We start from the raw sequence: 26,879 nt of genomic DNA on the forward strand, positions 1-26,879 counted from the left end.
AACCGATCATTTGAACGTGTCGGATGGTTGTTGGTGCAATGGCGGTCATGGACATCTCTCACCTTGATGGCCTGCTCAGCGCAGGCGCTTCAGCGCTGGTTCGCTGCTGCTGCACGCCTCTTGCGCAGCCTCCTTGTTGCTGGAGTGGTGCCAGAAGCATCGGCAGCAATGGCTGTAAAGCGACGGAACCGTTCAGGAATACTGCCTGAATCACAGAGTGACTGGAAAATGAGTCTGAAGTTTAGAACTGCTGCGAGGTCGCGGTTCAAGAGCCGAGACGAATAGGCCCGCCTGTATTGTGCCATGGCCCGCTTACATGACTCGCTTGTACAGCGGAGAAGGCCATGGCACTTCATAGTTGGGTTCTTCGATCTCTGGTAGGGCCGCAGGTTGGGAACATGCCGGAATGTCTGCTGCTGCCGCCGATACAGCAGCAAGTGAATCAGCCGCTAGTGCTGCAGTTGCTGCAGTGGCCTCTGTTTCATCCGATGGCATCTTCGCTGCTTCGCGTGCAGCCTTCTTGGCCAATTTTTTGCCCCTTTCTGCTGCTTTCCTTGCCTCTGTTGCTGCCCTCTTTGCTGCGTTGATCTTGGTAACCTGCTCGCGTGTTTTCGAAATAAACACCTGCTTGATTACTTGCTTGTCTAAGCGCACATGGCCTGGGATCCATGATGTCCGCAGAGGCAAGCATTGAGGGGGAGACTTGCCAAGCTGCTCATTCTTGATAAGCTGGCATAGGCGAATGTATGCACGCAGATGCTTAAGTGGGTTTACCTTGGCATCATAGTATCGGCTGTCTTTGGCGAATTTGTACTTGGCATCATAGGCACTAAGGACTGGTGCCAGCTTGTTGTAGATTGCAAGCATCGATGGTATGAGCACACTGAGATCAGGGCGCCTAGAGGCAACTGCCTAGCAGAGCTTCTGTGCAGGTGTACAAATACACACTTGACATGCGTCATTGAACTCAGCCTTGGACACATTGCCCATTGTACTGTGCAGTGTGTTTTTGCGGCTGCGAATATCAATCAATTTGGCCAGAATCCGCTGTAGGCAAGTGCCATAGCGCAACACAATGTTATTCTTGTATGCTGTCATCAGCTCGGTATCCACGTATGTCGCTACCTGATTCATGTCGCATACGCCATGTAGCTCGATATCGCCATTATGTAATAGATAATCATAAATATGGTATCTAACTACATCACTGAAATCTGCACTCGACAGTTCTGACCTGTCCTTCCGGTTGACGAAATCCTCGGCAGACATGGCCATCTTCGCCTTCAGACTGTGATATATAAATAACTATATGGAACGAAAGAATCCCTTTTTCACAAATATTGAAGGGTAAAAAGCATCATCATCAGCTAGTTGATGGAGTAATATCCATCGTACAAGCATGTATGTATGCTCTTTGATGATATTGACGCTGTGTACAAACTGCTCTAGGCGGGGCAACATAGAATCACGGAAGCCAATACCACCAAGTGATGTCTTTATGACAGTAGTGCTGTGGGTAATATTCATTTGAGAAATTCAATAGGCAAAGTAAGAAGAGAAATGATGCTGTTCAGTTTTGCTTTATTGCATGACCGCTAGAAGAGCTATATGGCCTTATTCAATAGGTGCTCATAAATAAATATCCTAAGAGTGTTGCGCAGTCGGTGATGACCACCATGATGACGCCATGGAAGTTATCAGGCCGACCGACAATGAGAGCAGCTCTTGCGCTGAACCAATGGAGATATCTAGTGGAGACCTGTGACCACTACAATAACAACTTGTCACCCTGGTTTCACCGATGAGGTCAGATGCTGCACAGGATCAAAAAGGAGTTTACGGAGCAAGCCACCCAAACTCGTGTTGAAGCTTAAGAGTTTTATCTTTTTTAACCCATTAAATAATTTCTAGCGGACGGTCGGACACTTTTTGGACTATAAAATCTTACATATAGGTAAAAGATTGTCAAAATACACTGTATAAGATCGCCTTAGTGGCCACGGCCACGACCACGACCACGACCGCGCCCGCCCTGTGCACCACCACGACCGCCACGACCACTATTTGTCCAGGGCCCAGAGCCTGAGGCTGCGCCCTGACTAACAACATCACTCAGATGAGCTCCGCGCACCACACCGCCGTTATATGGCGACAGCTCTTTGTAGTATGGCTCAAAGGTCTTCCTCGAGGCTTTCTTTGCGTGGTGTGACCGACGCCTCCTTGTCCTCTTTGGCTCTGTCTTTTCTTCAAGCGGAATATGGACGACCCGATGCAAGTAACGCATGGCAGGGAGTGGAGTCGCTGCCAGCTTCTTTATCTGCTCTGCATCAATGACAGCCGACTGCAGCGCCTGCCAGTGCTCCTCTGAATCCGACTCTTCCATAACCGGCTCGGGCCGCTCGGGCATGACATACTCCGGCTCCTTGGCCTCAATCTCGACCTTGGCTGGTCCAGCTCCGGCAAAGAGCTGGAATACGGGCACATCCGCTGATTCCTCTTCCCTGTCGCTGCTGCCATCAACCTCTGCTTCGTCAGCAACAGCCTCGATCACCTCAGCCTTGACACGGGCGTCCATCATCTTTTCAAAGGCGGCAAAGTCCTGATCGTCAAGGTCTGATACACCGTCGCCGTTGTCGCTAGTGTTGTCGCCAAACAGCTCATTGCGATCTACTTTTTGTCCTCTCAAGGTATCAAAGGTCATGGCTAGGTGATATGAATGCTTGTGAGGAAGTGAGTTTCTTGAAAGACGCAAACACAAAACGAGGGAAATGCTGAAAAAAAAAAATTTTTTTTTGAGCGGATCCTGAGTTGCTCAACTGCCTAATTTTGGGACACATTTTAGAGACTGAGACCGGCCGATGCTGCTGAAAACGATGACGACGAACGACGGCGAGTCAGAATCCGTGGACGGATTCCATGGGGTGCCAGTGACCGATTCGACAAGTTCCGGCGGTGATTAGCCATTGCCTCAGCAGCAGGGCCGTCTGTCTCGCCATGCTCATCCTCGCTGAATGAGGCCTCATCCTCGGCCATCGACCCGTCCAACAACGACGGCTCTGAGGAGAGTGACAGCGGCGGTAGTGCCTTGTTCTGTGTTGCTGTTTCGTGAACTCCTAGCAGAGCCAGGACCTTGGGGTACACCAGGGTGCCGACATCATCAGCCCACAAAAAGTCGAGGTGCTCGTAGTGTGAGAACCGCATGCATTCCTCGGGCACGATAGAGAGTTCTTCAACTAGCGTGTCGACAGAGGCTAGCGAGTCTGATCCGCCATAGAACAGGGACAGTCGGGTGTTGATCCTCTTTAGCGGATAGGTGTTGTTCCAGTGGGTCAGCGGACCCATTGTGTACCCTTGCTCTCTCAGGTATGGAGCAGCCAGCGGGATGCTGGCCGGGCGCGACACCGTAGGTGGTTTGGGACCAATACCGTTGGGTGCGCTGCGGATCACGGGGCGCTGCTGAAAAAACTGTGGCTGGTTGGCGCCACTGGACGACCAGACTGGGTAGGCAGGCGGGTCCTCGTCGTACATCTGCAGCTCACCGCAGCGTATAATTTGCATCCAGTGCACGATCGCCTTGACGCTAGTGTACGAGTACAGATGCCAGTAGACGATGTGTTTTGTTTCCTGCGACATGTTGCGGGTGCGCCAGCCAAAGAGAAGGTTAACACAAAAATCGAGTGCAGCCACGTAAATGTCGCGCGGAAGTATGTTGACCCAGAAATATACCAGCTTCATGGCACGGCGGCGGCCAAACAGCAAGTAGAGCATGTGCGGCGTGGCCCTGATGAAGTAGTCAACAACCCTGTTGTGGAAGCCGCGCGGAGTGGACGCTGGTGCCAGTGCAATAAAATGTTCGACCTTGTAATTCAGCTCCTTGTTGCGTGACAGCGTCATGAACATCTGTGCCGATCCCTGGCTGAAGCCGATATATGTCAATGTCTTTGCGCCCGTTTCCTTGAGAATATAGTCAACAGTCGTGGGTACATCGATGTTGGCAATCTCGTCGATCGAAAAGTTCCAGAACCGCTTCTGATCAGGCGTGTATTTCATGTGTTTGTACGAGTACTTGTTGCCGCGCGAGTTTCCAAGCCAGACATCGTAGCCGGCCTCCGCCAGACGCAGAGGCAGGATGTTGATCCAGTCGGGATGGCATACAAAGCACTCAGAGTTGAGCATGAATCCGTGCCAGAACAAAACTACAGGTTTTCCTCCCGATGACTGCGGCGGCTGCTGGTGCTGCTGGTGCTGCTGGTGCTGCTGGTGCTGCTGTACGGGTCCGCCACGGGGACCAGTGATCCGATGTGTGCCAAGCAAGAACCCGTCTCTTGTCTCCACCAAATGGTCCTCGTACGGGTAGCCCCAGAATTCCATTATCTCTGCAAACGAGTTGAAGTCATCTAGAAAGAACTCGCCCTTGTCGCTGCTGCGCCCGCCAAGCAGCCATGGGGGTATATAGTCGACCACGTAGCCGATGGGGAACACAAGCAAGAGCACACGCAGCAGCTTCTCGACTATAAAGAACAGCGCAGCAATAAGCATGCCCTGGTACTCGGCCAGGCTCAGTCTGCTAAAGAACGGAATGTAAATCATGGCCAGGCGCAAATTCGACAATTCAATAAAAGAAAAATAGCGGAAGAGAAAGCGCGTATATACATGTGAGCACGGGATGCAGGGAGGGCTGGACCGGAAAAACAGGGGGAGGGCCTCCCTTCAGGTCCTGGCTTTGGTTTGTGGGGTAACCGTCGAGGCGGTCAGTGGCCGGCTTTCAGATGCCGCTCCACCACCCAGTGCAGTAAACCGGGTGGCATGGTGCCAGTCTTTGTCACACACGCACGTACATACGAATATTGGCATGGCTGCAAAAGGGAAGCGTTGGTATTTTTGTACATCAAGAAAGCGGCTACATAGAATAATGTTTTGCGTCGGTTTAGTCCCAGGTGAAAGGAAACAGAAGGCACTCGTGGGTCTCGAGGGATTCAAAGCCAACCATCATAACGTCGCAATACGGGCAGATCTCGCCAACCTTGGCAACGTGGAGGCGGAACGGGGAACCCTGCGTCAATGAGGAAGCGGAGGAACACATGCTTAGGAGTGCAGAGAGATTATATGGCCCGGAGGTGCAGAGAATTGCTTGCTATACGTTGCTTGGCAGCTTCGAGGCAGGAGTGTCGCTAGGGAAAAGGTACTGGAAGTTATTGCGGCTTTTAAAAGTAAAGTTTTGCGCGATGGCGACAGCAAACGAATGCAGTCTTTTATAGGTGGTATTGGGACCAGCTGGTGCCAGTGCAATGCGTGGGTTTTAAGTTGCTGCTGCTGCAAACAAATGCAACAAAAGGGGATAAAAGAATGGCCCCTTTGCACCAGAGGGACAAGCAAGAGCATGAATTGCAGCACCTATCATGTGTAGATGATGATAATGCCCTACCAGTGGCAGAAAAGGTAGCAAATTCGAAGGGCTGACATCATGGGTTGGCGGCGTGGTGTTTCAATGTCGAATAGGGCCGATATTGTGCTGGGACTTGCGAGGAAAAGAAGGCTCCTTTCTGCAATGGCAGCCTCCCCAATTCCAATCTACATGTCATGCCTCGAGGTCACCGGATGAGAGACGCCTGAAGCACCCATTTTTGCTCCACATAACAACCTACACGAGCTGACGGGGCACTGGCTCGGGACAGCTGCAACTCGATGCCGGTAAGAGGCATGCGTCAGCTCTACACCAGAGCACCGCTTTTATTGGGACTAATTGGCACAACTAGACTGTGCCGCCGGATTGCTTGGCCGAACTACATCGCCGCTGCTTTTTACCCACCCTCACATACGTAAAACACGGTGCAAAGGCATTGTTCAGGGCCCATAACCTTGGGTAGTATCAAACAGGTTATGAGCCCTGGACAGCGGTTCCGGACCATGTTCCAGGCCATGTGAGACGATGGCGACGCAATCGCAGCACGCTGAAAATGCTTTGGCGAAAAGGAGGAATGGAAGCATGAATAATGGGAGAGAAGGAAGTCGAGCAGCGACGTGTGCAGCCAAAGCATTGCCTGAGCCGCACTATTCCTTAGACAACTCGTGGGTATACATGGTAAACAAAAAATATACAATCGTCGGGTCCAGCTACAGGGAAAGTGATCTGCCCATCACACGACAGCGAGCTCTGGCTGGAAAAGGGAGGGGAAAGCCACAGTAGTCTGGTATTTGCGACATTCGAAAAGCTGAAATGGGGGGAGCGCCTTATTCGCAAAACAGAAAATGGAAGGCAGCCAGAAGCCATCGGGACTCATTGTGCCACACATTTGAGCTTCAGTAAATGCACATGTTTGGCAAATGCTCGGCACAGACGTAGGTGCAGTAAATGGAGTGGGGATGGGGCAGTTTCGCTACGTATTCCCTGGCAAAAAAATTAGTAATGTGGGCGTGCAGTTACCAAATCAGGCAAATACGTCGCATTGACAAGTGGGACTACAGCGGCTTTTTAGCTTCCTGCATCATCTTGGCATCCACACAATTTCCGCGGCAACAAGAGATGCGCAATTCGCAATATAGACAAAGCACATCAGTATCTGAGATCAGCGACAGCTTCCATCACCCCCGGTGCATCACCCCCAGCATTCCATGCACCTTCACTGACAGAACTTTGCAATACATGGCAGGCCGGCGAAACCCGGGATGGCGGGCGTCGCCATCGACTAGCCTCGTGGGCAGGCTTAGCACAAGCGGGTCTGGCTCAAGTGACTCGAGATTGTACCGTGCACGTGAGGTGCGGAACAGCCTGGCACAAAACATCGCGGCAACGGGCAGGGCAAGCAGGGTCGTGGGAGGGGAGGGAGAGTGCGCGTGGTGGACGTCGCCCGCAGCATCAATGGCATGTCAGCCGGCCATGAAGCATGCGGATGGGGTGGTCAGCAGATATATGGTGTTTTCACATGCAGCTGGTGTGCAGCTGGTGGACAGTGTCACGGAATGCGAAGATATATGCCTTGACCTGGATTTCTGCTGGATAGATATAGCCAACCCGACGACCCAAGAGCTGCTGGACCTGGGAGAGGCATTCCAATTGCATGCGCTGACGGTCGAAGATATTGTCAATGAAAGCGACCGCGACAAGATCGATGTGTTCGACGATTACATATACATCGTGTATCGCGCCATCAGGTCGACATATGGCATGTCCGAATCAGAGATGCTGACTGCCGGCAGTGTGGGGGATGATGCTTGCGCAATCGCAAGCGATCATTTCGCCATCCTTTTACGCGAAAATGCCATCATCACAATCCACCACGATGCCAGACGGCAACACACATATCCAGTCATCAGTCGGCTGGTTGCAATACACAACGCAGTCGCTGGCGACAGCTCTGTGTTGGCAGGGCTCACTGTGTTTCCGCCATACGTTGCGTATGCAATCATCGATGAAATCACGGACCACATGTCGCCGCGCATCGTTGAGATCGAGCGGCAGGTGGATGCCATCGACGAGCTAGTCCTGCTGCTGACGCAAACCGAGCAAGAAGACATGCTGCGACGTATTGGGGAACGGCGGCGGCAGATTCTGTGCATGTGGCGACTCGTACAGGCTAAGCCCGAGATCATCCATACCTTGGTTCGTGTGATCCAGTCCGACTCGGTTCTGCCGCAGCTCGGCGACGAGGTTGCACAGTACCTGGGCGATGTCAGCGACCACCTAATGGCAATTCTCAACACATGCTCGCATGCCGAGACTGTTTTGGCGCGGGCGCACTCGAACTACCTGGCCAAGATTTCGCTGGAGCTGTCGCGGGCGACGTTCAACTCGAATGCAACTACCGAGCGCTGGACGATGCTGGGGACGATCGTCGTGCCGATCAATATCGTCACAAGCTTTCTCGGCGTCAATTTGAAAATCCCGGGCCAGGACAGAGACGACACGCTCAACTTCTTTATTGTGATGGCGTGCATGGCTGTGTATACAATCACAACACTGGCGTTTTGGCGATGGCGCAAAGTGCTGTAAGCAAAGAAAGTCCGCCCACAACATCAGCCCACAGCAACATCAGTCCACAGTCTGCATTGGTGCATGGCAGCCAAGAGCGTCATAGAGTGAGCGTTTTGTTATTGAGGACATGTCGATCTTGCTATCACCAACCCCAAAGCCTGGCAGGCACAACCCCATCACGGCCGCAGACGCCTTGTTTGTTTTGCAGCTGGTAGAATGCAGCTTTAACCCCGACAATCCGAACGTGAAAGCAGAATTTTTGCAACCCAAACCGCATTTAGTTGAGAAAAAAGTATTAGTATTAGGAAGAATTACGAGCAAGTGTGGAACTGAGAAAAGAAAAAAAAAAAAAGAAATATAGAAAGTGGATATCCTCGACGTTTGCACAAGATGGTGGTGATGGTGGATAGATACAGCACATATGGAGCACACACATGGACAGGCAGCATTGGGAGCTCCGCGGGTGGGGCAGGGCGGAACTCGCAGCAGAAAAGAATACACGGGGATTTCGTGGCAGAAGGGAACAAGGTCAGCTGCCAATTACCGACAGACGTGCCAGGCTGCGATCCTGCCGACATTTAGTGTTCTCGTGAGCGGCATTTGCCCTTGTGTCTTCTTTAGCTCAGTGCCTTAGGCAGAAGCCGTGGCCACAGGAGCCGCAGCGGGCTCGGCAGCGGGCTTCGCGGCCTCCTCGACCTTCTCCTCCTTCACGGCAACAGCCGAATCCGTCGACTCCTCGGCAGCAGGGGCGGCAGCGGCAGCCTCCTCCTCGGCCTTGGGAGCCTCGGCCTCCTCCTTGGCAGGGGTCTCCTCAGCAGCAGCAGGGGCCTCCTCAGCGGTGGTCTCCTCGGCAGCAGGGGCAGCCTCCTTCTTGGGCTTGGGCTTGGGCAGCAGCGACCTGAGGCTCGAGAAGAATCCGCCAACCTTGTTCCGGACCAGCGTCGAGCGGCGCTTGACCTTGGAGGCAACCGAGGCCTTGGGCTCGGCAGGGGTCTCCTCGGCGGCGGCGGCCTCCTCAGCGGCAGCAGGGGCATCCTCCTCCTTGGCGGCAGTCTCCTCAGCCTTCGTCTCTTCAGCCTTAGCCTCCTCGGTGGCAGCGGCAGGGGCAGCCTCCTCCTCCGCCTTGGGGGCCTCGACTTCGGCAGCAGCAGCGGCCTCGGTGGCCTCGGCAGCCGGAGCGGCAGCAACGGGCTCCTCGACAGCGGGAGCGGCAGCAACAACCTTTGCGTCAGACATTTTGCAAAATTATAAGTGATGAGGGGTAAGGTGGGGTGGGTAAAAGTACGATGAGATGTATCAAGCAAAATATAAGATTATAGCGTGTTACTATTTTTGCTCAGCAAAAAAGAAAGAAATGACAAGTGAAGAAGAGAGAAAGAAAGGATGCCAGAGAACCACAGAATGTATGTTTGAAAAATCTGGTTTCCGTGTGCTGTGTCTGGCGCGAGACCAAATTTAAAGGAACACAATTTTTCAGCCGCCTTTTGCGAAAAAAAAAAAAAAAAAAACTCAGCTTTGATGTGCGTGTCTCCCGCCAAAAGAAGAAAAGCTGCGATAAAAAAAGTTATGTATTTATATGCGTGATGAGCGGCCTGTTTTCGCTGTTCTTTCTGCTGTCGCTTTGAATCGCAAAACTCATTGTTTGTGTTTTCTCTCAAAACAGACAGTACTGCACTCGCTTTGTTGGAGCTGGGGCCCTTTCTACTATTTTCGCAGCGTCCTCCCCTCTCCACGCCCTCACCGAGCGTCGGTGTTGGCCGCGGTTCGCGAATAATATCAAAGGCAAGCAAGAACAGCGCCACTGCCAATTCCGGGCCTTCAAGAGTTCCCTCGATTCTGCCTCACAAACAAAGCTCTTCTTTTTTCGCGACGGGCCAGGGTGGAGAGGGGTGTTGTCTACCCCTCCCCCGTCATCAAAGCAAATGAGCCAAAAACATGACACTCCGCAGATCCGCTTGAAGCTGCTATTTTTGCGCAAGCCCAGTCCTTTGCGCAGCTCCCAATCCATGATGTACGGGTGAATCGCGAATGCTGTTTGGTGTTGCCAAGATAATCCCACATACAGCACACGCGTTGAAAACAGCAGCCTCCTTTCACACTGGTCCAGCGTCGGATATGATTCAGGACATACAGCCCCAACATGGCCAGGCCAAAACACACGGCAAAAAGAACTTGATAGAAAACAGTCATTGTTGAGCTCCCTGTTTCTCTTTTGGCAACGCTCGCACACAAGATCTACGCAGAAGTGGAGGGCGCGCATTTTTCTTCGTAAGCTAGGCGATCGCATACTCCTTATCGCCCACCACGCAGACCAGTCGGTCGACCTGGATCCCCGGAAGCTCCCTCGCCATGTCCCCGAGCCGACCCGTGTCAGCGGGCACCCCATCAGCAGCATCCCTGTCGGCCCACACGATGCTGGCATGGAACCGGGGGTCTGCGTAGAACGTGGGCTTGCTGAACCGGACCATGACGGCGTCAACAAGCTCAAGCAGCCTGCGTATGCGGTCTGCGCCCAAATCGACATCCAAGGCTACAAAGCTTCGAGACTGCTTTTCGTTCTGGTAGATTGAAGCTCCGCCAAACGCCACCACAAGTGATGAGGTATCGAGCGTCGCCATCTGGCGCTGCAGCGCTGAGACGAAGCTGGCGATTTGATGCTCCTGCAGATAAAACGGCCGGGTCAGCGAGATGTGCAGGCTGGTGATGGCATGCGAGTTGGGCACAGTGGAGCGGCAGCTCTCGACGACAAGGTCCAGCGCTGGTATTGGCCGAAGCTGCAGATAAACATGACCCGCCCAACCGCCCTTGACGTGGCCGTGATCTATGTTTAGCACAATCAGTATGCTTGTTCTGGGCCATTGTAATGTATGCTGGGCTTTTGTACATGTTTTGCTTTCCTTGCTCCATGCCTGCTGGGGGAGGGAGGCAGAATTTTACCTGCAAATGGCGGGCAGTACACCCTACTGCCCCCGCTACCGCTGCCACCGCTGCCACCGCTGCCATTGCTATTTCTGCTGCTACTGCTATCGTCACTGGAGTAGTCCACCAGTCTTAGCGCCATTGTTCCCTGGAGTTTTATTGTTTTACCGGTATCCGATATTGGGGTAGTGTGAAAAAAAGAAAGAGATATGCGTACAAGAGGAACCAATTTCTAACTACCTACCCAGCCCCATGTCTAGTTATTTTTCTGCCCGTTACCATTATCCACATGGATTATGCCGAGTTTCTTTTGGGTGAATGCTGGCACGAGTGTATATCTAGCAGCAAAATAAGCCATCTAGTGCTCCGACTGGTGCTTGCGCTCGGCAGCTGCAAACAGGTAGTCGTACTCGCCCGACTTGAGACACATGTGGCGGAACAGGCCGTCCTCCTTCTTCAGCAGGCTATACGGGGTGTCATACTCGACCACCTGCCCCTGGTCCAGCACCAGCACCTTGTCGTAATCGACGATGGTTCTCAGTCGGTGGGCAATGCACAGCAGTGTTGACTCGGTGAACTCGTTACGGATCGTGTTCTGGATCTTGGCGTCAGTGTCGAAATCAACTGACGCGGTCGCCTCATCTAGAATGATGACCCGCGTGCGCTTGACCAGGGCACGGGCCAGCGCAATCAGCTGGCGTTGTCCCTGCGAGAAGTTGGACCCGTTCTCCATCACTGCCATGTCCAGATTAGTGATGGTTCGGCCCAGCGTCACCACCCCCTCATCGCCGTCGTCGACGGTGCTAGCACGGCTCGATCCAACACCTCCGCCAGCAACAGCAGCGGTGTTTGCGATCTCGGCGTGGGCGTGGCTGTCGTCGCTGTCACCCAAAAGATGAGCCCGGCGCAAGGCAAGCCACAGCTCATCATCGCCATGCTCATTGAATGGGTCCAGGTTAGTGCGGATCGTGCCTGTGAACAGAACCGGGTCCTGCGGGATGATCGTCAGTCTGGAGCGCAAATCGCCTACGCCGATCTGCGAGATGTCGATGCCATCAACCACGATCCGTCCAGCACTAGCCTCCATGAACCGGAACATAGCCAGCGTCAGCGTCGACTTGCCAGCGCCGGTGCGGCCCACAATTCCAACCTTCTCGCGCGGATTGACGTGGAACGAGATCCCGCGGATCACTGGCGGCAGGTTCTCGGCGTACTTGAGCACCAAGTTCTCAACGCTGATCTCGCCTGCTGTCGGCCACTGCGGCTCAGGCACGCGATCCGGGATGGTAACCGGCGCCTCGGGCTCGACATCAAGGTACTCAATGACGCGCTCGACAGAGTTCAGGTTCATCTCATTGTACGAGTAGAACCGCACCACCCACAGGATGTGCTCGGTGAAGTTGAGCGCATACGACAGCGACAGGCCAGCCAGCCCGGCGTCCATACGGCCAGTTGCCAGCAGCGCAAACAGTCCAGCCAGGAACGACACCAGGGCACCGGCCAGATCAACGCGGATGCTGAGCCAGCGGTTGGCACCCCACATGTAGATAAAGGGCCGGATGTTGTCGTCGATCTTTGTATAGTTGGACCGCATGAACCGCTTCTCCTGGCCGTAGGCACGGATTGTCGATACGCCATTCAGAGTCTCGCCAAACTGCGTGTAGATCGGCGACTTTGTCACGCTCTCGAACCGCTTAATCTCACGCGATGCCGACAGGTACAGAACGCCGATGATCCAGTAGATCACCGAAATCACAAACGCCCCACCGATGAACGCTGGCGTGATGACAGCAATGACAACCAGAATAGCCAGCGAAGATACAAGCTCGGTGATGAAAATGGCCAGCGACGAGATCAGTGACTGGTCGATGGTCTCCATGTCCTTTGAGAATCGGTTGATCAGTCGGCCCACAGGAGTAACGTCAAAGAACCGCACCGGCGCACGCAGCACGGTGTGCAGCAGGTCCTCGTGCAGCTCCTTCGACGCCTTGAGCGAGCCCCAGAACTGCAGCAGCGAGCGGAGCAGAATGCAGAAGATGCTGGATACGGCAATCAGCACATACACACCAATGTAGTAGCCCAGGTCGACATTAGGCGCATAGTTGGCTACCATGTTCTGCACAGGCGCCAGCAAGAAGGCCGTCGGTCCGCTGGATGCTACGACATTCTCAGCCAGCGTGTCGGTATTAGCCGCAGGGGCACTGTATGCAGCAGCCCACTCGCGCAGCCAGTAGTCCTGGGCGACCTGTGTCAGCTGCGTTATGATGAATCCTAGAGTCAGGATGATCCAGAACACATACCCGCCACTGGCCTTCAGGTACTGGGTGTAGACTCGCCACTGGACATGGCCCTGGGACCAGCCCTCCTCGGTAGTCAGCTTGCCCTTGTCCTTGTCCTTGTCTCCATCGCTGTCCTTGGACTTGCTCCCCTTGCTAGTACCCTCATCTCCGTCAAACCGCTTGTCGTTACCGCCCTCGGGCTCCTTGCCCGCTGCATTCTCGCGCTTCGATGCTGCGTTCTGCTGCTCCTCATCAGCTTCACGCAGTGTCTCCTCGCTCAGCTTGCCACTGCGCAGGACCTCGACCGGTGAACCTGCAGCCGCCACACGACCATCCTGCATGACAACAACCATCGATGCGCCCTTGATTGTCAGACCAACGGCATGGGTTACCAGAATACGGGTGCGGTCCATCATGGCCGGCGCCATCAGGCACTGCTCGTAGATGTGCTTGGCCGTATGGGCATCGACTGCGGAGAGACAGTCGTCCATGACAACATGCCGCGCTGGCGAGTACACAGCACGCGCCAGGCTGATACGCTGCTTCTGTCCGCCAGACAGCGCAACACCGCGCTCGCCAACCTCGGTCATGTCGCCTGCGTCAAAAATCTCAAAGTCGCGGGCCAGCGCACACATGCGCACCACATGGTTGTAGCGGGCCTCATCGAACGGCAGACCAAATGTGATGTTGCCGCGGATGGTATCGTTCAGAAGCCACGCTTGTTGGGCGACATATGCGACCGACTCCTGGATTGCAAACGGATCGTCGCTGGGCGCAAGCACTGGGCGGTAGACGGAGCCAGGAACCAGGAGCTTGCCGCCAGTAAGACGCATCTCGCCAAGCAGCGCCATCAGAAGCGATGTCTTTCCGCAGCCAGTCGGCCCGGCAATAATGCTGAGCTTGCCTACTGGGAAGTTGACAGTGATATCGCGCAGTTCAAATCCAGCCGAGTCGGATTCGGAAGACGTGTCGGCGGTCGAATGCACGGCCGTCAGAATCTGGCTGCTCTCAGAGGCGTGGAGATCGCCCGCAACGCGATTCTCCGGTTCAACGATGGCCGGGATAGGCAGCTGGGTTCCTGGCGCATTCGGGTGGGCCAGCCTGGGCAGCATATCCTCGCGCGGCACGGACCTCCAGCTGAACGACGCGCCAATGAACCCAATGTCGGTCGACCCAGCAATATCAGCGTAGCTCGGCCGCTTGCCATGGGGAAGACCAGCAGCCGTGTACTCGTCATGGTGCTTGCGGGATTCGGTCTGAAGCAGATATTTGGGAGTTTCCTCTTCGGACATAAACTTGGCAACGCGGTCCAGTGACACTTTGGCCTGCAGGCAGAACGAGAAGAAGTCGGGCAGCTGGTCGATTGGCCCCCGCAGCGTCTTGAACAGCGCCAGCGCAGTGAATGCCGTCGATGCCGTCAGCTGGTAGCCCATGACCTTAGTGTAGACACCGAATGTGGCCAGAGTGACAAACACGGGCGCCATAAAGAACACCAGAATCGAGTATGTCAGCTGCAGGTAGCGCGAACGCAGGACGCGCAGCTCGTTGGCACGCACACTGGCGATCTCTGACTCGAACTGGCGCTCCCAGGCAAAGAACTTGATGATGCGCACACCCTGCAGGATCTCGTTCATCAGGCTCATACGACGGTCGCTGACCTTCATGAGCTGGTTCTGGATCACGCCCCACACAGACACAAGTCTGTACTGGATCGGTGCCAGGAGCAAAATCGCGCCCAAGCCTGCAATCGATGCCATCCCCAGCAGCTGGTACAGCATCACCACCGTGATAATGATCTGTGCGGGCAGCTGGTACAGGAAGTGCATGTACGATGCGACCTCGGAGATCTTGTGTGCATCTACCGCCATCAGGTTGGTGATCTTTCCCAGCGACGACGCATCGTCCTCATCATCGCTACCGTCGTCCTGGCTCGGTCCCTTCTTGTCAGTAGCACCCGATTCTTGCTCGCTGCCTGCCTTCTCTGCCGATGTAGCTGCGTCACGACGGCGCAGGCTCTTGGCGTAGACCTCGCCGATGATGATCGACTTCATCTGAATTCCGATTTTGCGGCCAATCCACAGCGCCTGGCTCTGGCACACAGTTGCAACAGTGCCACCAGCCATCAATCCGCTGACACACCAGTACGCCTGCTCACGCGTGTAGATAGACGGGTCCTCGATGTACCGCAGAATACGCTTGAGCAGGAAAGGACCAGTGAAGAGGAACACAGTGCAGACCAGCGTCCACAGACTCTGGGTCAGCAGGCGGTACCGGAAGAACCACAGCAAGCGCACCGTCAATGAGCGGTCATCAGACCCGTGCTTGCGGGCGTAGTCGCGCGAATCCCTGTACCATTCGGCACACACGCGCATCGACCGGTCCTCGGGCATCAGGTCATACACATCATTGGGCTCCAGGGGCCGGTTGTACCCAAGCCAGATCATCGGGTCCATCCACGAGAAAAACATCAGCTGCATAATCGACGCAGTCTTCTCGGGCGCCTCCGGATGCTTCTGTGATGCACCGACGGGCGCATTGGCCGGCAGGCCGTGGCGCCGACGCTGCGCTGTGAAGCTGGCCAGGAACAGAACAAGCGAGATTGCCGCCATCACCATTTCGACCGCCGGGAACCGCACGGGGTGTTTTGTGTGCTTGCGCTCGACATAGTCCAGAATGGCCGACCGTGTCTTGACAAAGTCAATAAAGAACCCAACCGTAAACAGCAGCCGCAGGTGCGGCGAGGGCGAGGGCGTGCGTGTGCTGGAGCGGAAGTACATGTACACGCACAGCATGATCGACCACGACCACAGCATGACCTCGGCCAAGGTGGTGTGGCCCGCTGGCTCGTCGTCATATACCGTGTACGCAAGCACAATTTGGATGATGGCCAAGAACGTAATCACCACATCGCGTCGCGACGGGTTCCGGCCGTGCTGCTGAAGCGCCTCGTCGGCAGCCTGCACGCGGGCATGCGCTTCATCGTCGCTGTCACTCAGCAGCTCCTCGTCATCGAAGGCACCCATCGGATTTGGGGCTGCGGCCGCGGCGCCGCTATCAGCAGTGGCGCCATATCGGTTTCTGGATCGTGAGGCAGCACTTCCACGCCTGGTGCCGTCCAATAGTGGCAGGTATCCTTCGGATGCGCCACCCTGGCCGTAGCGCTGTGCTCGGCGATTGCTCACAAGACGGATCACCAGGACCAGCACCGACAGCACCACTATGCTGGCTGGCAGAAGCTTCTCGATAAACAGACTGCGAAAGCACTGATCGAAATCATCACGCTTCCATGGGTGGTTCTACAGAAGCAGGAGTTATTAGGGCCCACGGACCTTACTGTTCTGTTCGCCGAAGCAGTCGACCAGCTATTGCAGTTAGCACTTACCCACGGAATTCCCTGACACTTCTTCATTATCAGCGAATAGGACTAGTAACTACAAGTAATGGAGATATGGTAGATATCGGCTATGCGCGGGTGGGTGATAATAGAGATAGTCTAAAAATGGTGCAGTGAGTAAAGCAGAGCAGAGAAGGGGCGTGGTTTGCGGTCGGACCTGGGACAAGAGTTTTCTCGGGCGCCCTCAGACCCAACAATCGATTGACCACGGCCCACTGAAAAAGAAAATAAACGTCATTTGCTGTGTGCTGGTTTTAGAAATTTTCTTGGATCACTGAAGCTAGCCCCTTGGCCTGAAAGCCTGCGCATAACGAGGTGTGGGGAGCGGACCTAGAACAGCCTACCTGTGAGCAAGAGTTGAGCGATAACAAGGAATTAGATGCCAATAAGAATGTGAAACAAAGTGGGCTTTCAATCCCATCGTGCCGGCTCCAGGATGACTTATATACGTGATTTGCCTGGCAGAAGCCAGCTCCGAAGGGGTGTGCAAGGCGCTTCCATTTACCCTTGGGCGCGGGAATTACAAGGAGATCATCTAGTGGGGCTTCCATTTTGGCACAGCTTTTTGGTTCCAGTGGTAGTTTTCTGGGCAGCTGCAGCGGCGAAGCACTTTCACACGCTCCCTCCTGCTTGTTTGGGCTCAGGAGCGGCCGCGTCATACCGCCATGTGTGGCCGGAATAAGGAGGTGCGGGGGGCATGATCATCGTGTTTTCGGCATATCCGCTTGATGGCAACAGGTAGGACATTGCCCTATGTTTGCACTGGAGGGACGGAGGGGAGGGGCTGACCCGGGTAAGCAAAGGGGCTAACGTGATCCAAGCTGGGTGGCATTTCCTCGCCCATTTGCCCAGAAAAGCACCCTGTTGATGCAGCCAGCCGCATCTGTCATACATGTCCCCTCGCCACATGGCGCCCTCCGCCCTTGCGCCAAAGCTCACCGCCCAGCAAGCTGCTTCGTTGGAGGCTGACAGATAATCGCTCTAGATCTGCCACATTTCCTGCTGCGCTTCAACCGAACAAAAGGGCATCATTTCTGCTCCAGGCTGGATTTACACAGCAGCATGCTGGACCTGTGCTGGCCACAGAGTCTGTGTAGACGAAGCACACATGATTCCAATGGCAACTGTCAATACATGCGCTTTTTCACGCGGTCTTCCATTATGAAGGCATGCTCTGCGCCCCCAGCCGCCTACTGCTCTGAAACACAGCCCAACAGCAAAAGTGCAAAGCGGACACGCTTGACTGCCAGTGCTCAGAACGATGGTAAAAGATGGCACACAATCGCGGTTAACGACAATAGGGCAGCTACTTTTCCTAGACACCATCCCCCACGTAGCCGCTCTGCTATTTCTGTCTCTTTGTGAACACATCTAAATCGGAACGCGTACAGGCTTTCATTTTGGCGCCCAGACTTGGCTCTAAAATTAGTGCAAAAAGCTCTTTCCGCGCCAAAGGACTTTTAGGCAGAAAAATATCCATGCCGGCTGTCTTGGCCGTGCCAACCAAGGTAAAAAGTCAGAGTCCCGGGGTTGGGATACCGCCATTGTCAGTGAGCATGACCAGGAGTTTGGAAGATCCTCCAAATGAATTGGTGCTCCCAGCCAACTATCCTCTATTCTTGCAATAGGGACACATGGGGGACAAACTGCACCATGCCTACCTTTTTCACAGTGCCATTTTGTCGTGCAGTGAACGGTTTCCAGGTATAAATATTGCAGTCGTCTCCCGTTCCCACCAGGAAACGCTCTACATTCATCCGAAAGCCTCCTTTTCTCTAAATCCACTTACTCTGTCTCTTTCCAGCACACGCATAGCCATGAAGTACGAAAAGATCAATAACCTCAGCGACATTTTCGAGTATAGCCCCGAGGAATACACACAGCAGGTGAACTACTCAACCGATGACTTCCACTATCTGGTGCCCACATATCTTCGCCGCCAGAACACGAGGGAGTCGATCTCTGACAACGGTGTGAATGAGATGAACGAGCAGCAGATTGGCGCTCCGTTCCAGTATATTCCTGGCGACAGAGCTGGACTACTAGACAGCACCGGCCCCTTCGAGTCGAACAAGCGCACCCTCCATGGCCGCAGACATTCTGTCACTAGGCTGTACCGCAAGGTCAGCGGCATGTTCGCGCCACGGAGGAGGTTTGCTGCCATCTAGCATCCTTTCTTAACCCTTTCCACATTCTCTCTTTGGACCACCGTGTTTATTAATTTATTGCAGCTTCCATCCTGTCCTGTTGTCAAAAATGCTCGAGCATGTGCCACCCCGCACATAGGCTGAATATGCGGGGGGGTGTCCTTCAGCTACAAACCAAAAGCACAGTTCGTACTCTTCTTCCTATCTCATGGCTCCTGCTGAACCCGCATCTCGCCGGACAGGCACGCGCCGATCACATCTCCGGCAATCGTGTTCAGCAGCGTCTCGGGAATTGCATCCGGCAGTGCCTTGATGAACGAGTCACTGGGTGTGTCAGGAAGCTTGCTCTTGCCGTCAAGCAATTTGTTCAAAAGCGCTGCATTTTCGCCCGGCAAAAAGAACCTTGCCATGGGCAGAAGCGAGTCGGAGCGAGTCTTTATCGTATGCCAGTTGAACTTTGCACACCTCAGTGTGTTCATGCTTCTCCATTCTAGCCCCGATGCCAGAGCAACCACAGTTGCAACTGCCAATGTTGTACTGAATAAAGCGTTCATGGAATCAACACGTAAATACCTGGTAACCTAGAAACAAATGGAAAGGGGAAAACGATGGGGAGAAACTGGCTTAATTGATGATGTTTCCATACTAGGAAACGCTCGGCCCTTATGTATACATGAAGGGCTCCAAGGGCGATTGAGCAATATGCGCCACACACACACACCCTCTATCCTTGCAATTTTCAGTTTTATACTATGGACAACGAGGACAACGCCAGCCAGCAGCGCCCACTTGGTGCAAACCTTCGCCGCGCACAGAAGCAGCTGGAGCTGCTCAACGACTCGCCGTTGCCCAGCAGCGGGTCCGAGTACCAGAAGCAGGCCCAGAGTCTTGTGGACCTGTTAACGGTGTGCCTTCATCAGATAAAGGACCTCGATCTATTCAGCAGCAACGAAACGCCTGACGACTACTCCACCGGCGAACTCAAGCTGATTCTGACCGATGCGTATATGGGTGAGGCGTTGCAGAAACTGAACAGCAGCGCACAAGTCACCCGGCTTAGCATCCTGGAAAAGTCGCGCGCGCACTACGACCAATTCCTGTCGCTGTGCCAAAACCTCGGCATTCTGCAGCCGGCTGAGCGTAAAATTCTCGAGCTTGTCAAGGCGCACAAGCCCATGGCAGCAGACCCGGGCACCAGTCGCATGCAAAAGATCGAGCGATTCAAGACTATCCGCGCTATGAAGCAGGAAATCGCTACACTAGAATTGCGCCTCTCTGAAAACAGCTCCAAGGACGATGCCGAGGATATGGATGAAGTCGAGCGCGAGTACGCGGTCAAGCTGGTCCGCCTCAGGATACAGCAGGTGCTTGATGACCTGAGCATGCTCGAGAGCGAGCTGGACATGGCTAAGCAGATGGAGCAGCGTCGCACTGACCCCGACCGGCGACAGAACGAAGAAGAGCGCAGCAAGGAGTGGCGGCTCGACCCGCAGTCGTATCGTGTTAACCCCGCCACTGGCCAGCCCGGCCGCCCAGTGTTCAATGACAAGGGGCAGCCCATGCAGCCGTTTGTGCTTACCAACAACCGCCAGCATATCAAGGACAGCGTGTTCAGGCCAGGGTGGGCTCTGCCGACTATGACAGTTGACCAGTACCTGCAGCAAGAGCAGGAGCGCGGCAATATCATCAGCGGTGGTGGCAAGGAGCCAGACGCAAAGCCAGAAATTGATGACAACGACTACGATGCCCAAGACGCCGAGACTATGAAGCAGCGCGAGTGGGACGATTTCAAGGACAACAACCCAAAGGGAATGGGTAACCGCGGGGGCAACCGGGGTTAAGCTGAACAGGAGGCTCTTTACTAGATGTCGCACTATTGGAATTCATATTAGATGTAGAACCGGAAGCTCGGGTGGTCGTCGTAGATTCCATTCTGAACCGGCCTCGGCCTGCTCCTCTGGGGACAGCGGTTTGGGCTCGCCAAACTCGGCGTCTCTGCGAGCGTTCTCGCGCCGAAGAACATGCGACAGAGACAGCGCCACGACGATCATCAGGAAGCTGAACGCCAGGCACACCCCGTAGCCCATGAAGAAGCGCGGTGCTGTTTTGGTCTTGTAAATCTGCGTGCCTACGGTTGCGAAGCACTGGCCAAACGTGTTAAGCAAGGCAACACTAATAGCGCGCTTCGTGTGTCCAACATTGTTGTTGGCTACCCATGACAGCATCAGCGGCACGATCGGGTACAGACCCATGGCAACAAAGCAGGCACCGGCGTAGTTGGCGTGCAGGTTGCCCGACGAGATCAGCAGGATATAGCCAAGGCAGGTGATCGAAGCAGCGCCAGCAACATGGTAGCCACGGCGCTGAGTACGGTCGGAGTTCCATGCAAACAGCAGCACAGTAACCAGCGCGCACGCATATGGCGGAACAGTCATCAGCTGGGCCTTGGCATCCGAGTACCCCATGTTCTTGACAATCGTGGGCAAGAACGACGTGTACGAGGCTAGCGGGATGTTCAGGCCGATATAGATCAGACATGTGAAGAGGTTCTTGTAGTCCTTGAAGGCAGCAATCAGCTGGCGCTTGTCCAAGACAGTGTTGTCGGTGTTGAGCCCCGAGCGTCCACGCTCAATGGCCACCTGCTTCTCCTCGGGCGTCACGAACCACTTCTCGAGCTTGTGGGGAGAGTTGGGCAAGAAGAAGATAGTGACCAAGCCCAGCGCAATCGTCGGAATACCCTCAATAATGAACAGCAACTGCCAGGGTGCTAGCTTCTCGTGCGCCAGGTTCTTGGCCACGCCGTAGGCAATCGCTCCGCCAAAGGCGCCAGCAATAGTTGAGCTGCCGTAGAACATGGCCGTGCGCCATGCGAGTTCGTTGCGCAGGTAAAAGAACGACAGAATGATAGGTGCTCCAGGCCCAATGCCGGCTTCGAATATGCCCATGAAGAAGCGCGCAGCAACTAAACCAGAATAGCTTTTGCATGCGGCCATAGACGTCGAGCAGACGCCCCACAGCACCATGGTCACGCCGATCAGCACCGACGGGCTGACTTTCTTGAGCAAAAACATGTTGGGTACCTGCGAGATGCAGTAGCCAAAGTAGAAGAAGGAGAGCGCGTTGTAAAAGTCGTTGCCGGTGAGGTGCGTGCCCTCCTCGAGGCCACCGAGGCGCGCGTTACCGATGTTGCCGCGATCCAGGGCGTTGAACATGTACAGGAGTGCCATGTACGGAACAAGACGGATGTCGAGCTTGCGCAGGAGACGCCTGGTAATGGCATCGCGCTCAGGGCCGTATTGAGGAACGACGATCTCGCCCTCCTCGATGGCGACAGAGTCGTTGGTTTTTGACATTAGCGAGATTGACTATATCGTGGCCTATAGCAGACTGGTATACTGTGAGGATAATATTAGGTAGAGGTATCTGGGGAGACGGAATAGCGGTAGTGAAGCCCTAGCGAAAGAGGGATTCCAGCAGCAGCACCCTTTATACGATCTTTCTTACCGACACCACTTGATACTCGTTCAAAAAGCAGCAGTACACTGACCTGCCTGCATCCAGGCAGGCAGCGGACACAGGCTGGCGTGTCTGACACCAAAAGAGATCATCGAGAGGCGCACAGCTCATGTGAACTTGTAGGTAATCCCTCCTACTGGTACTATAGCAAAATGTCGGTGTTCGGCGTCTGTTGCTTCTCGGCTGACAAGCAGCGGGTGCCATTGCAGGCAACAGAGGCAGCGGCACGGACAGGCAAATTGTCGATGAATATGCACAGACTACGGAATTCGCTCCCTTTTCTCTAGTCACAGTGGAAGATGGAACAGCGCTATAGGCGACTATGATGCAGAGCACCATCTCCCAGCTATTAGTGGGACAAACAGGCTGTAGATCGTGGGGCATGACTCAGGGCAGCAGAAAGAGGGCCATTAGATGAGCCATCTGACGAAATGTCGCTCACATGGCCTTGCTCGCAGACAGCATCCAGCTTTACTCGCAGGCGGCTCCTGCGCAAAAGGCATTCGCGTCAAAGACTCAGCTTGCTGCCTATTCCTTTGCACGAGCAATAGCGCACACCATGGCCCGACCTAGGCCAGGAGAATCCAAACTAGCCTGCTTCAAACCGTAGCGCTTTGACTGCAAAAGAAAAAAAGTTGGCCCTTAAAAGCATGCTTTCAGATGCACTCTTCAAAATTTCTTGGGAATTTTTTTAGTCTACAGGCTGGCTAGTTGCAAAAAAGGCTCGTATTTTGAGATTTACCCGAGGCACTCGTACAGGTGGCGAGAAAACGTCACATCGAGCAAAAAGTGGGCCCCGCAGTTTGGGCAGTGCTGACCCAGTCCGTTGCTCGCAGCCTTGCCGGTTCTGCGTCGCATGCTCGTCCGGCGAAAGATGCGCATCAGGCTGCGGCGGAACCCAATCCGCTGGAATGACTCTGGGAAAATGCTCAGGGCAGACATGGGGTAGTGTAGAATAAATTACAGGACAAAGGTGTAAAAACGGTATATCTAGGATGCAACAGAGGAGGCCTGTCCGAGAAGGCCGATGTGTACGTATATGCAGTAGGAAAGGCGGCTGTGGTGATGCTGGGTGTCTCCTTGTCGTCGGAGGGGAGCGAGGAATGCGGATGCTTTATGATGCTATTTTAATGCACAGTATCGCTGCTTGGCTGCCAAGACATGAACGATGGAATAGAATGGAAGATGGGGAAGTGAGGTGTATGTGGGTAAAAAGATAAAAAGGATGCGTGCAAAGAAGAGAGAGGGAGGGGAGGGGCGGTTTCTTATTTGGAGCGAAAAAGGAAGGAGAGCAGTCTGACTGGCTTTTAGACAAGTCTCTCGTCTCCACATAGGCTGCATATGTGCGGGAAAATTTTCCTTCGAGGTTTTTGTTGTTGGTGGGTGGGTTGGTTGAGTGCAGGTGTGAGCAAGGCCAGGCTGAATCTGCCAATAAACGGCAGCTTTAGCCTCGTGCCAGCGCCCCCCTTCTAAGCAGCCGCCAACAGGGGGAGTATTCGCAGCCGTATACAACCCAGAGCCCAACCAGAAGCGCATTCAGGAGGCGAGGGGCTTGGGCTAGCAATGGCATTCTGCCGTGGCTCGCTGGAGGCAAGAAGCTGCGCTGTTCATAGATTGGGCAGGTGGGACAAGGCGATTCTTGGGCACGGCAATTGTGCGCCAGGCGAAAGTCAAAACAACGCCAGGGGTTGGTTTCGTACTAAGCACCAACTATTGTCCCAGACTATTGACACGCCCAGCCTGGCTGGCCACAGATATGCGGTCCATTTCACCAAAAGGCCAAAACGAGCTGCATGTTTAGGAAGCCACTCGGCGCGCGCTGCTCTGTCCATCCTCCCCCACAGACCAAGCAACATCCGGCTCGGGGGTGGTGTTAGTGGTGGTGCGTGGCATATGTTGGGGCGGGCGAGTAACATGGCCACTCTTTTTGATGTCCGCAAAGGTCGATCAGCATGAACACAGCAACATGATGTGCGAGGATTGATTTGAAAACGTAGAAATAAAAGACGTGCAAGAAGAAATGCCTAGAGATAAGTAAAAGTGCGCTTGTTTGGGTTTTTTTTCCTTGGGATAAGATGATAAAGAGAGTGATGGAAAGCTGGCCTCTGCCCCGCGGTTTCGGTCTCGCACGGCAGAGATTTAGAAGGCGTTGCTCGAATAACTTAGCAGTGTAGTGTGTAGAACTGGCCGGTCTTGTACGTTGGGCCAGCTCCGCTGCTGCACGAGAGGTAGATCGGAATCTTCATCGCTGCTGACTGGCTGCCAGCATTCTTGGTCCGCAAACCGCGCCAGCGAATCGCTCTTGCCATTCGACTGGCGATCGCCACTCGAGTTGGTTGCCGTTGCCGATGATGCAGTCGACTCGGCCGACGATGCACGGCGGGCACGCAGCAGGTCACTGTCAGACGATGATAGCAGCGTCTGCAGGGTGTCTGTGGTCATTGAGCGTGCCGCAGACGGCGGCAGGCAGTCCGAGTCTGGCGACTGGCGCTTCTCGCCGCGGGTGTACATGTCCTCGAACCCCTCATCATCGGTGGCTGAGGTGGAGGTGCGCTGCGGGCTGCTGGTAAAGTCAGTGCTCAGCGGGCCAAAGCACACAATGTGCTCAGACGACTTGAACTCAGTAAACACGCTCTGCTGGCCGTCAAACAAGACGGTCATGTCGGGCGAAAAATTCTGCCCATGCAGGTTCACCAGCGACCGCTCGGCAGACCCCCCATTGCCGTGCTCAAGTGCACTCGGGCTGATGGTTGGCGGGTGCTGCACCGACATCTTGAACACGACGGGGATGTGCGTGTTCTCTGCAGTGCCATGCGAGGCACTCAGCTGGCCAATGTTGATGGTGTTGCGGCGACTGCTGTGGTCTGTAGCATGTGCAATTGAGCCAGTCGCAGAGCTGGGCGACATGGTCTGCGGCGACAGTAGCTGGCTCGACAAAGTGTCGGGGATACCAGCGAGACCCATGCCGTACATGGCTGCAGCGAATGTGGAGTCCATCGAGTTTGACCCAAAGTCACTGCCACCTATAGCGGCGGCGGCAGCAGCAGCGGCGGCGGCAGTGAAGGTTGAATCACCAACAAGCATATCCAGGCTCATAGGCTGGTGCAAGAGCTGCTGCTGGTGATGCTGTTGTTGCTGCAGTTGCTGCTGTGGGTAGTAGTGCTGGGCCTGGTACTGGCGTGATGCCGACTGCCGCTGGTGGCTATGGCGCCGGCTGCGGGTTGTCGATGGTGCCACAGTCTGGCGCTGCTGCTGCTGCTGCTGTTGCTGCTGCGAATGGGACAGGCTAGCCGGAGCCATAGGTGCGTTGCGCGCACGCTCCAGGATCTCAGTAGTTGACGGATAGTCAAAGCGGTGGATGGCGCAGTCGGTACCAACGATGGTCCAGACCGCTGAATCGCCCACATCCTCGGCCCACTGGGTTGTGCCTGCAGGGGGCAGCGGTCTCCTTGGACTGCTTGCGGCTGTTGCCAGATGGGGAGACCTCGTTCAAGGGCTGCCGGCCATCAGAGGTCTTGTTGAGGCCAACCGACATCGGACAAGCAGGTCAGATATGTGCCGATAAAGTTGTCGAGGTTGTCCTGCGCCATCACGCAGGGCGGGAAGTCGTTGTTGCATCTCATGTTCACCTCAAAGGCGACCTTGTGCAGCTGCGACACCGGGTCGCCATGGACCTCGCTGAAGCAGTCGTTGGTGTGGTGAGCACCGACAGCAACGCTGCCCTTCTCGACCTTGCGCAGTGTCAGGACGGGCGAGACCATGCCGGTGCTAACGCACTGAAGGATGACGCTCTGGTTGTAGTGGATGGCCATAGGTGACTCGTTAGAGCGACCGCCCATGGCATTCCTGTCGTCGCCCAGGCTGACGTTGTCGTCAAACATCGGTGGGCAGTGTGGTAGCATGGCTTGGCTGGGCGGAGTCGGGTAGCCGGGGATCGGCGTCGGGTTTGTGTGGATGTTTGCATTGAACTCATCAATCTGCTCCTGCGTCAGGTTGGTGTTGGCGATCCAGATGATGAACGGGTCCCACACGGCAGTGCGTGCAACAAAGGTAGGCGAGCGGGCCGGGCCACCAATGCGCTGGCCAGAGTTCGGCGCCAGGGGGCCATCCTCAGAGCCACCGGTGGGGAACCAGAACGGCCTGGCGCCACCAGCCGACATTGAGCCGCTGACACCCAGGTACTTGGTCGACACGGTCTGCGAGCGCAGGCGGTTGAACAGCGAGATGGTTGACCCATGGTGGATGCACAGGTCGGTGTTCTTGGAGCTCTGGCGCTTCTTGGATGGCTTGCTGATGACCTTGATGGGCTTCGAGTCGAAGCTGCCCAGAACCACCTGCCCAGTCTGGTCGTGCAGGCGCACCTTGACCGCTACCTTCTTGCGCTTCTCGTCGACATCGTTGATGAACAGCTGCTTGGCCACATAGCGTCCAGTAACCGGCTCGCCCTCACGCGGCGGGCTGATATCCGCAACTGTTTCAGGAATGCTACGCGACACGGCCTTGGGGTTCGGGTCAGGCCGCCCGAGCCATTCGATCTGTGCAGCGCGGATCTCGCCTGAGGAGGAAGTGAAGTTGGCATCGTCGTTGTCACTCGACGCTGTGCTTTCATTAGATGGCACAGTCACAGTGATGCGCGGTTTGCCAGACGCTGC

At 54.9% G+C, this 26,879-nt stretch overlaps 12 protein-coding genes across 12 annotated transcripts; 3 read left to right on the top strand and 9 right to left on the bottom strand.

Annotated features, from left to right (window-relative positions):
* Positions 1–1,990: 1,990 nt before the first annotated feature.
* Positions 1,991–2,701, bottom strand: DL89DRAFT_258711 (uncharacterized protein; the record flags this gene model as incomplete). Its single annotated transcript, XM_040885629.1, has 1 exon — positions 1,991–2,701. One exon carries the CDS (start codon positions 2,699–2,701, stop codon positions 1,991–1,993), a length of 711 nt encoding a protein of 236 aa, XP_040741927.1.
* Positions 2,702–3,114: 413 nt separating this feature from the next.
* Positions 3,115–4,395, bottom strand: DL89DRAFT_208844 (alpha/beta-hydrolase; the record flags this gene model as incomplete). Its single annotated transcript, XM_040884145.1, has 2 exons — positions 3,115–3,354; positions 3,499–4,395. Coding segments are annotated over 2 exons (1,137 nt in total), but the record flags the coding sequence as incomplete, so codon positions are not given.
* A 1,354-nt stretch (positions 4,396–5,749) lies between these two features.
* DL89DRAFT_268654 (uncharacterized protein) lies at positions 5,750–6,420 on the bottom strand. Its single transcript, XM_040887994.1, has 2 exons — positions 5,907–6,420; positions 5,750–5,858 (listed from the first exon to the last, which is right to left on the bottom strand). Exons 1-2 carry the CDS (start codon positions 6,036–6,038, stop codon positions 5,802–5,804), a joined length of 189 nt encoding a protein of 62 aa, XP_040741929.1. The 5' UTR covers positions 6,039–6,420; the 3' UTR covers positions 5,750–5,801.
* A 411-nt stretch (positions 6,421–6,831) lies between these two features.
* On the top strand, positions 6,832–8,281 carry DL89DRAFT_268655 (uncharacterized protein). Its single transcript, XM_040887995.1, has one exon. It carries the CDS (start codon positions 6,860–6,862, stop codon positions 7,988–7,990), a length of 1,131 nt encoding a protein of 376 aa, XP_040741930.1. The 5' UTR covers positions 6,832–6,859; the 3' UTR covers positions 7,991–8,281.
* Positions 8,282–8,409: 128 nt separating this feature from the next.
* DL89DRAFT_268656 (uncharacterized protein) lies at positions 8,410–9,223 on the bottom strand. The gene has a single exon (XM_040887996.1). It carries the CDS (start codon positions 9,206–9,208, stop codon positions 8,603–8,605), a length of 606 nt encoding a protein of 201 aa, XP_040741931.1. The 5' UTR covers positions 9,209–9,223; the 3' UTR covers positions 8,410–8,602.
* A 1,022-nt stretch (positions 9,224–10,245) lies between these two features.
* On the bottom strand, positions 10,246–10,668 carry DL89DRAFT_225069 (uncharacterized protein; the record flags this gene model as incomplete). The annotated part of the gene is made up of 1 exon (XM_040884727.1): positions 10,246–10,668. A coding segment is annotated over one exon (423 nt), but the record flags the coding sequence as incomplete, so codon positions are not given.
* On the top strand, positions 10,646–11,164 carry DL89DRAFT_26790 (uncharacterized protein). Its single transcript, XM_040887712.1, has one exon. The coding sequence runs from the start codon at positions 10,796–10,798 to the stop codon at positions 11,078–11,080; it is 285 nt and encodes a 94-aa protein (XP_040741933.1). The 5' UTR covers positions 10,646–10,795; the 3' UTR covers positions 11,081–11,164.
* An 85-nt stretch (positions 11,165–11,249) lies between these two features.
* DL89DRAFT_225238 (uncharacterized protein) lies at positions 11,250–15,785 on the bottom strand (the record flags this gene model as incomplete). Its single annotated transcript, XM_040884741.1, has 2 exons — positions 11,250–14,172; positions 14,401–15,785. 2 exons carry the CDS (start codon positions 15,783–15,785, stop codon positions 11,250–11,252), a joined length of 4,308 nt encoding a protein of 1,435 aa, XP_040741934.1.
* Positions 15,786–18,773: 2,988 nt separating this feature from the next.
* Positions 18,774–19,331, bottom strand: DL89DRAFT_268657 (uncharacterized protein). Its single transcript, XM_040887997.1, has one exon. It carries the CDS (start codon positions 19,263–19,265, stop codon positions 18,918–18,920), a length of 348 nt encoding a protein of 115 aa, XP_040741935.1. The 5' UTR covers positions 19,266–19,331; the 3' UTR covers positions 18,774–18,917.
* An 87-nt stretch (positions 19,332–19,418) lies between these two features.
* DL89DRAFT_268658 (TAP42-like protein) lies at positions 19,419–20,729 on the top strand. Its single transcript, XM_040887998.1, has one exon. It carries the CDS (start codon positions 19,464–19,466, stop codon positions 20,550–20,552), a length of 1,089 nt encoding a protein of 362 aa, XP_040741936.1. The 5' UTR covers positions 19,419–19,463; the 3' UTR covers positions 20,553–20,729.
* On the bottom strand, positions 20,574–22,430 carry DL89DRAFT_26854 (MFS general substrate transporter). The gene is made up of 2 exons (XM_040887954.1): positions 22,216–22,430; positions 20,574–22,088 (listed from the first exon to the last, which is right to left on the bottom strand). Exon 2 carries the CDS (start codon positions 22,062–22,064, stop codon positions 20,595–20,597), a length of 1,470 nt encoding a protein of 489 aa, XP_040741937.1. The 5' UTR covers positions 22,065–22,088; positions 22,216–22,430; the 3' UTR covers positions 20,574–20,594.
* Positions 22,431–25,507: 3,077 nt separating this feature from the next.
* Positions 25,508–26,652, bottom strand: DL89DRAFT_26949 (uncharacterized protein). The gene has a single exon (XM_040888323.1). It carries the CDS (start codon positions 26,385–26,387, stop codon positions 25,734–25,736), a length of 654 nt encoding a protein of 217 aa, XP_040741938.1. The 5' UTR covers positions 26,388–26,652; the 3' UTR covers positions 25,508–25,733.
* Positions 26,653–26,879: the final 227 nt, after the last annotated feature.

The sequence above is a fragment of the Linderina pennispora genome, assembly GCF_002104995.1.
Source record: "Linderina pennispora strain ATCC 12442 chromosome Unknown DL89scaffold_10, whole genome shotgun sequence".
In the NCBI taxonomy this organism is placed as follows: Eukaryota; Fungi; Kickxellomycota; class Kickxellomycetes; order Kickxellales; family Kickxellaceae; genus Linderina; species Linderina pennispora.